Below are 12,235 nucleotides of genomic sequence, written 5' to 3'. Positions count from 1 at the left end.
ATCACAAAAAAACATGGAAAGTGGATGTTCTATCCTTCAGCAAACCTATCAGTCTATGCCTTTCCCCCTCTGCCTCTGCTCTCCAAGGTCTTACTAAAAGTCAGACAGGAAAAACCAAAAAATGATTCTGATTGCTCCAGACTGACCTCACCAGCACTGGTACCCACTCCTACACAATATGTCACACCTTCCTCCGTGATACCTGCCTCAAACTCCTTACCTACTGTCTCAGCAGAACTATCAAATTCTGTACAGTCAGCTCCAAACTCTGAATCTTGCAGCGTGGCTAATCAACTAATTTCACCAATTACATCTCTCAGCAAACCTGTAATGGATGTCATTTTGGAGGCTAGAAGGCCTAGTACTAGAAAATCTTATGCTAATAAATGGAAAAGATTCTCTGCCTGGAACCAGGCACTAGGGATAAGCACAGCAATGCCCAATATTCCTCGGATTCTGCAATATTTAACTGAGATGCTTCACAAGGGCCTTTTCTCTTCCATAAAAATCCATGCCTCTGCCATTTCAGCTCATTACAACACAGAGCCTCCCCTCTTTTCTCATCCCCTGCTAAAGCAGTATCTCAGAGGGGCCAAAAATTTAATACCTCCCAGGAGAGCACCAACTCCTGCATGGGACCTCAATTTTGTGTTGGAAAAGCTCACCCTACCTCCTTTTGAGCCAGCTGCTACTGCAGACATAAAATTTCTCTCTTGGAAGACAGCTTTTCTTTTAGCAGTCAGTTCACCTAGAAGGATTTCAGAGCTACAGGCTCTAATGGCAGTGGAGCCTTTTATTATCTTTTACCCAGACAGGGTGGCGCTCAGGACCAATCCATCCTTTATGCCTAAAGTGGTATCTAGTGTGGCTCTTAATCAGACCATTCATTTGCCAACTTTTTTCCCAAATCCACAGAACAAGGGTGAGCGGATTCTGTATTCATTTGATGTACACAGACAACTAAGATTCAACTTAAACAGGACAAAATCTCTAAGAAAATCTGAGCAATTACTATGGCATTTGCTGCAGGGGCAGAGGGAAAGGCCATTTCAATGCAGACTATTTCAGAATGGATAAGCCATTGTATTCGTTTCTGTTAAATGCACCATGGTAAACCAGTTCCCAAGGGGATCAGATCCCATTCCACCACAGCTGCATCTACGTCTGCAGCCTTTCTCAGAGGGATTCCTACCAGGGACATTCTAGAAATGGCTACCTGGAGCTCAATTCATACGTTCACCAAACATTACCATTTACCTCTCTTCTCTAAATCCAGAGCAGGTTTTGCCACTGCTGTCCTGCAGGGCCTTATAGCTGCTCCTAATGCTCCATCCTCCCAACCATAGCTTTGAGATTCTACCCAAATGTAATGCCTGCAACAGTGAAACATGAAGAACATAGTACAGTTGTGTACACTTACCATAAATGTAGATGTTCGAGTGTATTCACTGTTGCAGTCCGGATTACCCACCCGTCAGCCCCCTGTTTTTTCTTTTACTATACCTCATCTTTCCTTTACTATGCTCAAAAGCCTTTTTGGTGTATTTGCTTTTATTTGGAGGTATATTTGTTGTGTTCTAAATTACATGCATATATATATATATATATGTGTGTGTGTGTGTGTGTGTATATATTTATATATATATATATATATATATATATATATATATATATATATATATATATATATATATATATATGAATGAACAAATCCCAGTGAGGAAGGCAAGACACAATGCTGTAGAAACGGCAATATAATCCAAAGGAAATTGCAGCTCAAAAAGATCTTACATAAAATACTTTTATTATACAAAAAGTAAACTTTGTGATGTTATCCACACCGCTTCATCAGACAAAACTAAGCACAACTTTTAAGCTTATATAAGAGAGTTCAAGGCAAGTAAAACAATTATCCAATTAACTACACAGGAAATAAAGTTTTTAAAGGCATAATGCTTTAAAATGCAAGTCACTAGTATTTCATTGATAATACTTACATACAATATATATTCATGCATACAAGAAACATAAAATCATTATAAAAAATCAGTTTAAAAATGTATAAAAAGGTCAAGTATAACCTAAAGTTACAGACTACACTGTACAAATGTTAATTGTGTAATCCCAACATATCAAATCATTTAGACGGCGTGTCTGGAGCAAGTTATCATATTTTACAACTAGAGCATGTTGGCTTACCAGTCACACCATTCTTCAGTTGCTGTAGGGACTTGCAATATATTTAGTTTCATCTGATATGTTGGGATTACACAATTAACATTTGTATAGTGTAGTCTATAACTTTAGGTTATACTTGACCTTTTTATACATTTTTAAACTGATTTTTTATAATGATTTTATGTTTCTTGTATGCATGAATATATATTGTATGTAAATATTATCAATGAAATACTAGTGACTTGCATTTTAAAGCATTATGCCTTTAAAATCTTTATTTCCTGTGTAGTTAATTGGATAATTGTTTTACTTGCCTTGAACTCTCTTATATAAGCTTAAGAGTTGTGCTTAGTTTTGTCTGATGAAGCGGTGTGGATAACATCGCGAAAGCGCTTACTTTTGTACAATAAAAGTATTTTATGTAAGATCTTTTTGAGCTGCAATTTCCTTTGGATTATATTGCCGTTTCTACAGCATTGTGTCTTGCCTTCCTCACTGGGATTTGTTCATTCATTTTTTTGGGCTTGGTACAATTTGTGCTTGGTTTTTTGAGTAATATATATATATATATATATATATATATATATATATAAATATATAAATATATATATATATATTTATATATATATATTTATATATTTATATATATTGCTCCCCATTGGGGGGCACCTGACATCTGGGGCAAGAAAAACTGATGAAAATGGCGTCGGCTGCATGTTTTATACCCCTGACGACCTGACGTCCTGGAAGAAGGGACAGCAACCGATGCAGGACCCAAGACTTTTTAATCAGGCCGACTGAGGGCAACCTGCCAGCAGGTTACCCAAATGTAATGACTGCAACAGTAAATACACTCAAAACATCTACATTTATGGTAAGTGTACACAACTGTACTGTTGGTCATGATAGGTGCTGCATATAGAAAAGAGGATAAGAGGTAAGTGGTAGCTAGAGTTACCTTGGCTGAGGGTTTAAGGAATTTTTGTACTCCATGAAGAGTACGTAGCTTTTGACGGGTTTCTTGATGCTCTTGTGGTTGTGGATATGTAAGTTGAATTTAAGATTCGCCCTAGATTGTCATGCCAAGTAGTTTTAGATTCGTGGTAACTTCAGTTATGGTATTATTTAAGGAAAGAAATAAAGTTCTTTTTTAATGGAAATGGAAAGCAAGGTAATTTAGTTTTTTTGGAATTTAGTAGCAGTTGATCATCCTGAAGCCAACTTTTTGAGGTTATCTGAAGTGCATGTTAAGGTAGAATTGTCAGCATATTGTGTGAGGGAAGCTTGCTGAGAGGATTTATGTAGATTGTTAGTGAATATATTGAAGAGTAACAGGCCAAGAATTGGAGCTCTGTGGCACACCAGTACTGACAGGAAGGAAGGGAGAAAAGGTGTAGTGCCATTTAACAGACTGGAATCTATCAGTTAAGTACTTGTTCAAACTAGTAGTATGGGTTATGATAGCCCTAAGGAAGAGAGTTGATGAAGGAGTTTTGGGTGAGACTAGATAAAAAGCTTTAGAGGGGGGTCAAGGAATACAGAGGAAGTGAGTTTGCCTTTCCTTTGGCTTTATTTATTGTATCTGTGAACATTAATAATGGCATGGTAGTCCTACGGGCAGGTTTTATCTAATACATATTTTTTAGGTGTTTTAGACTTTTTTGTTTAAGTTTTATATATAATGAACTAATGTCTTTTTAAGAACTGCTTAATTGGTTTCAAGCATGGTTTGGTTGATGCAGTGTATAAATGTTGGTTGTCTTTTAACAAGTTTGTCTGATGAAGTGATTAGCAGATTGCGAAAGCGCTTATCTGTACCTTTGTTTTGTTTACTAAGTTATACTTTGCTTTCTAGCCTTGCATGCTGGGTACCTTATTTGTTTTTAGTTGCACTTGTTTTTTGATACTGTGCCATATCCTGTGCCTGTCTCCATATTTTTTGCTTCAGGAATGTCTCCAAGTATTGGTACCATAGCCATTTGGCCTTTGGTGCATACTCTCAGCAGTCATAACTGTCTTTTGGCAGTGTCTTGGAGGGGTCGGGCTGTATTTTGGTGTCTAGATCATAACATTGACAGCTTAGGTTGTCTAATCCTAAAACATCAGCACCTAAGCGTCGAAAGCCAACAGTAGCGAACGGCCACATCATTGAATTCTTTCCTCGGAAAAGAATTCGGGTGGCCGTCCGTAAACAAAATAAACACACACAAACATAGTGGTGGGCTGTGCCCCCACACCCCCCCAACTAAATATACCAACTCCGAGATCACTCTACATTGGGGAAAGGGCAAATCCCTGATAACAGCCATGCAAATTCTTTACTGAGGAAAGAATTTGATGATGTGGCCGTTTGCTATTGTAAGCTTTCGACACTTGGGTGTCGATGATTAAACATTCGACAACGTAAGCTGTCGACAGTTCAATAGGAATCTGTATTTTGGTAGCAGTTCTTCAGAACCTATCTATTTGAGTTTTGTGGTTGCACAGTGCTGCGGGTTCTTTCACTCTAGTAAGTATCTACATGGCATTATACCCAGCCAAGCACTCCTCAAAGAGCATCCCCTATATTAAGAAACACATTGTTAATGTATTCATTGGCCTGTGTGAAGACCCTCGCTGATGGTTCTAGAATATCCTCTCTCCATTGCCCTGTAGATGAGTATGCCTCTACAAGCCACAGCTAATGGAGTTTCCTATAAGCTGGCTGAGTCGATAATTTTATGTTTAATTTTATTTTGTCCAACTTGGTTGTAGTACATTTTCATTGGAGGTCCTCAGAGAAATGCTGCAGCAGATTACATTCAGCATTGTAAGAGGTCATATATCAACAATCTTGTAAATAAAATCTGTCAGGTAATACTGCAGTATGTTTAGGTACCTAGCAGCAACAAAAATAGACATGCGTTACTAGAGAGGAAAAAAGAGCTGTAGAAATTAGTGCGACATCGGTGCTAAATGATTGTGACATTTCCAGGCAGTCTCATTAAAATTGCTTAAGCAAGAAGTAAGCAGTTCTTTGACGGGTGTATACACTTTTTAAATTCAGCTTTGTGATTCTAACTTATATCACCACTTATGTTGCTTTAGATTCTACCTACGTAATTACAGAACATGGCAACATAATAGCAGCATAATATTTGTTTAATAAAATTGCTGTTGAAAAATCTGAAATCTTGTAGTCATTAGTTCTTGGTTTACAGGAAGATGCTTTTAAGTGACGCTGGACAGACTGGAGGGCTGTAGGATTTGAGCACTTGCGTAGTGGTCACCATTGTCTCACTGCAGGCTTTTACAGAAACAAGTGGCAGTTTGGTGAAGATGCACCAAAGCAGGGATCCAAGTAGGAGTGGGTCCTTAATCCAGGGATAACTGATGAGGTAAGAATGTATAGGTTTATGGCCTGGACTTCACACAAGCGCACCTTTTTGGTAGTGGGAAATTTAGTCTTTGACATGGACTGAAGATTGCATTTGAAGAATTCATTATAGAAAGATCAGCAGTCTTCCTTTAATTTGTTAATGTACTGTTTCTTATGACAGAGTTGATTCAGTTTATGAAGAAATGAAGCAAAGATATGGAAGTCAAGGCTGCTATTTACTTAAAATAAATTCCCGAACATCTGTCAAGGGATCAGAGGAGCAAATACCAGATCCTTGGAGTCAGTATCTTCACAAGCATTCTTTGCAGAATCAGGTAAGACTGTTTCCAGGTAATGCATTTTACAGGAAAGTGATGTTGGAGCTTTTCTTAGACTATTTGCTACCATGTCTTTAGTTTTAACTTTGTCACATCCTTGGCTCTCTGAGGAGCAGCACCCACTGCACATGTGAGAGGTCTCTTGAATGTGCCTTTATTATTTGCAGAGATTCTATGAATCAACTTAAATGTAGGTATTATATTCGCCCAGAGCTCATGGCATGTTTCAGTACAGCATTTTCCTTTCCTTATGATGGTGCTGAATACTTTCCTTAGTTAATTCTCTTTTTCCATGAAGGGACACCTTCACTATTTCATGTAGACGTTACTGTGTGCATTTCTTTCATACAACAAAAATTATCTTTCTCCCACTTTTGCCTTAAAAGCATTTTGGGCACTTCCTTAGGTTTCCTCTGATGAACTCCCTCATGCCAAGAGTATTCTATTTTTTTTAGTTAAGTCTTGCCTAGCTCACAGTTTTGTGTTATGCATAGCCATCAGGCAGGCTCATCCATCATCATCATCATCATCTTGTTTTTACCCCTCTATGTGCCACGTCTGAGTGACTAGATGGCATGGAATCATCATTACTGTCACCTAATGATGCCTTATGGTACGATGCTGCCCTGTGGTACAGTGGTGTATGAAAACAGCAGCAGGGATTTAAAAAAGTTGTGCCACGTCTGAGTGACTAAATGGCATGGAATCATCATTACTGTCACCTAATGATGCCTTATGGTACGATGCTGCCCTGTGGTACAGTGGTGTATGAAAACAGCAGCAGGGATTTAAAAAAGTGAGTATTAAGCTGCATCTTTTCTCCTTGGTCTGTCTTGGTCCTCTTAAGGTGCACAGTCAATTGAGTTAGAAGGTTCAACCATGGAAGAAGCAACATTTGATTTCTAAGCCCCATTTGATAGACGAGCATTCCTTTTTGTGAAGATAATCATTTCTGTTTATTGGGCAACCTCCTGCAGAAATATAAGGCATACTTTCATAATGTCCTTATCCCAATGTTTTGTGACAGCATGATTTCCCAGCCTATCAGCTGAAGCATCTGGACAGTAAGCTCTTAACTGATGTACTTCTCCTGGACTGTGGCAGTTGAGGTGTGAAATGCCTGCAGAGCTGATATCTAACTCAGTTTTACTAAAAGCTGTTGGACAATCAGGCAAATTTTTTTGAACACATTTCATTGAGAAGCTGAAACTGATTTGCTGTAACTTTTCAGTTAAATGAGTTTTTAACATTGCACATTCAGTAATGCGATTAAATATTGCACTGTTAATTTTAGTATTTTATTCAGCACATAACAGAGCAGGAACAGTATTGCCTTGCACAACAAGCACTATGACCTTCATATAGGCTGCAGGCTCCCCTATGCTCTTTAACAGCTGATTTAATCCTTTTGATTCCTGAAGTCTTTTAAGTCAGGAAACCACTCAGTTATGACAGATTTCTCGCACCTCCTCTTTTAAGAGCATATCCCATGATTTGCAATAACTTTTAAGCTATGAAAGTTATAAAAAAAATCTAAAATATGAACATTGTTCACAAGACAGAGTTCTCTGCATTAGTGCTACTTTAACAAGTTTATCTAGTTACAGACTGTACTGCAAATGAGGAATCAAAATGGTATTTTATTTACCAGGAAACCTTGAACTAGGTGTGGCCTACCTGAGGACAAGAAGGGTATGCATTTACCGTTATCTGGACAGTTGCTTCCTTCAAGCCTTAGAGCAGGAGAACTTGGAAATTGCCATGGACTGCCTCCAGAAACAGGATTTCTCTCTGCTTCTCCAAAACAAGTCATCAGAGCTTTTCTTGGGACCACCATGAACATGACAGAAAGATCTGTGTCCGCCACTGGAGAAAGCCATGTTTGGAGATTTTTTTTAAACAAGGCAGTAGGGATTTGATGACAGCAATGGACTTGTTCAGACTCTTTGGACTTGGTTATCCTTAAAGTCCTGATTATCAAGGCTGCATTTGAGTAAAAGCCATTGGAGCCTAAAGGCCGTCTGGAATCAGGAAGTGCAGAGCTCTACTGGTGTTACCTTGCATCCAGGAGTTCATCTTGTGGGTGGAACAGACATGCAAGAATATAAGTTCATGTTTTTCATCACCTAAGCCAAGCCAGCCCCTGAGAACCAATGCATCAGACTTTGTTTCGAGAGCTCATTCTGGAATACTAAGGGTCCAAGGCATATGGACTTGTTCATAGAGAAAAATGCCACATCAACTTGAAGGAAATTTAGCCAGTTATTTAGCTGTTGAATGTGTGAGTGTTCTTGCTAACCTCAGAAAACACCCCAGTGATATGGTACATAAACAGGGCAGCACTTATTCTTACCCACTGTGTGCAAATTAGCAACGCAATTCTAGGATTTGACTAGTTAAACAGCCATGTAGCTCGGATAGCTTTACATCCCTTCAGCACTCCACAGTCATGCAGAAAATATGAGCAAACCTCTTTCTGGGAACCAGGAGTAGACATTGAACAAAGAAGTGTTCAGGTATGTGACAGACAGATGAGAGAATTCCAAAATTACACCTTGGTGCTTCTTTAATAAAGCCCAGATTCTAAACCACTGCACAAATCTGATGTGAGCAGATTATGAAGAATGGAGGCATTTTTTATTCCAGTGGCAGAAAATATTTATTTTTGTATATCCACCACACCACTGATTTGGGGGTTGTTTCAGAATGTAATGCAAGGAGAAATCCAGGCTGATACTGAAAATGCCATGTTTTTTCTCCATATTGGTACAGTTGGTAAAGTAGCCAACATGCTTCTTACTGCAGAGGTTAGACTTGCTTACTCAGGGGTCCTGTGCCTGGATTCATTCAAACCTGTGGACTTTCTGTCTTGGTACTTGGATGATCTGACCTTTATTCTTCTCAGGCACCATTCTTTTTGAAGGGGGTGCTGAGTATTGCAAAGTCTGCCAAGAAACATAACTCAAGCAAGTGTTCTTTTAAAATGGAGCGCAGGGCCCATTGCAAGCTGGGCTGCAAATTGATGTTCAGCATTCTTACTGCAGCTGTAGGTTGTATCCTGCCTATGATGCAGTAACAGGATAGATTCCAAAAGCTTTTATCTTCTTCCACTGTGTCGCTCTGGCTGTTTATAGGCTAAGCACATTTTGAAGGGAGCTGTATAACAGCTGGAGTGACTAAAAATCTTCAGTACTTTCTTGCCACCTTTTGCAGATGCATCCCTGAGGCTATTCAGGATAAGCAGTCCGCCTAAAACTTCCTATCAGACAGATGAGACCTTCCACACTATTTCTAGTATTATAAGTTTGTTTTCTATTTCTGACACAATTCTTGTACATCACTTTAAGAATACCGGCTTTTCAGGAATGTTTGTCAAATGTTTTTTGAATACTACATTTACTGTCAAGGAATTGCTTTCTAGTTGTCAAGGTGTCTAGTTGAGCTGTAGGGGCTTATTTACACCCATTTTAAGTAGAAATTGCTGATTTTATTGAACCGAAAGTGTGCTTTTTGGGTGGTAACTCTGTTTATTTAATGTTTATGTACACCTCATGGCATGCTGCTTGTTTAAACTTTTGAACATTTATTGGATACTTACCCCATTCCTTCTGTTCCTGACTCCAGCATACCTAAAAAGTTAAAGCATGAGCCCTTGCCCTTAGCACAGGCCTAGTCAATGCCTTAGCCGATAGTGGGTGACTGCATTGGTTGTTACTTTTACCTCAGACCACTTGCTGATTTCCCTGTGGTGTAGTCTTGCTGGCCACTGTGGACCTGGAGTTCAGACACATTCTCCTCTCTGTTCCAGGGTCTGAGGTGAGCATGGGAGAATACTCCATTTCAGGTGCTGGAGACACCCTATTAGGGTTCACACTGGGTGGCCTGTGAAGAAGACCTCTTGTCTGGGATGATGTTCCTTCTCTTTCTTGGTCTACCTCAAAAGGTGTCAGTAGAAAGAAGAAACATGAGGTTAATCATTGTGACCATAAATAAATGGCTAAATGATAATTCTTTTTCTAGAAATGTGTTGCAGACTTTTAATCCTGGGTGTCGAGTACCTCATTCTAGTTCTTATTCCTCTACTACTAAGAAAGAGGATTCAGATGTTGACAGAGACAGGGTGATTCCACCTGATGGTTCCATAGTCCATGAATCTTGACTGTTTTGGCAGTGAACCAGATTTTGAACATAGACATTTTTTTTCCTTTTCTGAGACTGTCTCCAGTCTCAAGGATATGTTTGCTTGGGAACAGGTGGATTTTCTCCCAGAATTTTGTGCATACAGTAATTTATTTTATTGACTGGAACAAATGCTCTGCCAGAAACCCCACTAATCATATCAACCTGTACAGCTACTCTCAAGTCATCCATTCTAAACTAGATTATGAAATTCAAGAAACAAAGAAAGCCTCCTAGACTGGATCTTACTAAGTAAGACTAACGCCTCTTACCAAGCAGGCATTCCTCCCGACACACTCAACAGCCACCAACCGACCTTCCTACTAAAATTCAAGACCCAGAACTACTTTACTCCCTTATTAAAAACAACCAGAGTCACAAAAAGCTTCGACCCCAACAAATTTAAACTTGAGCTAAAACACCATAACTGGAACATACTTAGATTTATTACCGCTAGAAGAAGCTGTAACCTACTTTGTGTAGATATCTCACCACTCAACTATGTTATTCTACTTACTTCAGTAATCCTATCCCTGCCAAACTTGTACTCGCACTTTCTTTATAAAATTGAAAAGGTGCAAACTTTCCTGACATATGTTGCTTATCCTGCTTGGTATCTTGCTTATGTACTGTCTCATTCTAACTGGATAAAATCATAAAAGATGCCTTTATACTGTGTATCTAATGTTAAAGCTTTGTGCTTACATGCTGTGTATGTAAATATGAATGCTACTGATGTTCATCGTGTTGCACAGTTGCAATCATCACACTTGAGTTATCCTGCCTTCAGGCGGTCCTGCAGTTGGCCAGAGTTCCAAAGTCTTGGTCCAGCGTCAGTTGCTGTCACTTCTTCCCTGACGTCAGTGCGCCAGGGATATACAAGAGGCATCCGACACCATTTTCTTCAGTCTTTCTTGCTGCACGGTGTCCGATGCAGAAGCAGTTCGCAAGTGCCGGTCAGCCTACTCCTGAGATTTTCAATTTGAATTTCAGACCGAAGTCTTCAATAAAGCCAAGTACCCCGTTGGGGAACCTTTTCTTGCCTTAGTCCAAAGTCAGAAAAAGTTAACAATTGCATTTCTTGTGGGAAGCAAATACCTCATAAGGACTTTCATTCTTATTGCATTCCTTGCCTAGGCCCCAGACCACGGCGTCACAGGTTGTCGGTTTTGTGCTAGGTTTAACAAACGAACTATTAAATGTCTGTTTGATTTCGCCTGACATTATTTTGGTAGGAAATTTAATTATTCCATGCCGTCGGAGCAACCGACGACTGGAATGCATAAAAAACGCAAAGATAAGGACAGGCAGCCGAGACCCAAACCAGACTCCGAGGCCTCTGCTAGGCCAGTCGCCGGTTCTCCGGTTTTTAGTGAGGCGCCTACGCAGCCCCTGACGGCCGCTGATTCAGAACCCCAGGCGGCATCCGATTCACAAGAGGAGATTGCTGGGCCTCCACAACCTTTATCTTTAGGCCCTTCCGACTCCATGGCTGAAGGAGATTCCGGTGCAGTTGAAACGCCTTCATTTCCAGAAGGTGTCTTCAGACCGACTACAATCACTATTAAATCCTATGCAAAGCTGAAAACTCCTTTAAAAGCAAAGAAGACTGTACAGCAGTCTCCATTACAAGGCCCCATGCCTAAGAAACAGATGCTTAAGATGGCTGAAGACTTAATTACCCTAATCAGGGGGTTCCCATCCCCCTCTTGATAAAAGGCCTAGACAGGAGGAGGACTATGCTTCCTCTCACCAGGTTTCAGTTTCCTAAGATTCTTCTGAGGAACAGGAATATTCTTTTCCCACTTATGAAGACTCTGATGCTAAAGAGTCTATTCCTTCAGTATCTCCCCCAGAAGACTACTCTTTTGGGGAAACTTTACATACCATGAGGGAACATTTCCACTGGGAAGGCCAGGATTACTCTGATTCTAAGAAAAGGCTCCGAGAGTTCCTTTTACTACCCCAGCACAGACCACTTGCTATTCCACCAGTGTTAGACATTGTGGATGATGATGATTCAGAATCTAGCGTTAACCCAGATTCACTACCTCCTGCACCAGCCAAACCAGACAGATACTACAGAGTCCCTGACTCACACAAATTCCTATATAAAAGCCCTGTTGCTGACCCAGAAACCATTTCCCAGGGTCCCAAAGGGGTTAATGCCTCTATTGCTAAA

The 12,235-nt window shown here is 39.8% G+C and overlaps 1 protein-coding gene across 1 annotated transcript in view; it reads left to right on the top strand.

The window, feature by feature from the left end:
- TRAPPC8 (trafficking protein particle complex subunit 8) overlaps positions 1-12,235 on the top strand; it is a 3,178,250-nt gene that overhangs the window by 469,508 nt on the left and 2,696,507 nt on the right. The window contains exon 5 of the mRNA XM_044065843.1: positions 5,718-5,871. Coding sequence (XP_043921778.1) covers positions 5,718-5,871 — 154 coding nt within the window. The remainder of the gene's footprint in view (positions 1-5,717; positions 5,872-12,235) is intronic.

Source organism: Protopterus annectens, chromosome 3.part0 (assembly GCF_019279795.1).
Source record: "Protopterus annectens isolate FY-2018-M chromosome 3.part0, PAN1.0, whole genome shotgun sequence".
NCBI classification, from domain to species: Eukaryota; Metazoa; Chordata; order Ceratodontiformes; family Protopteridae; genus Protopterus; species Protopterus annectens.
This window is presented reverse-complemented; position numbering and strand designations above follow the sequence as displayed.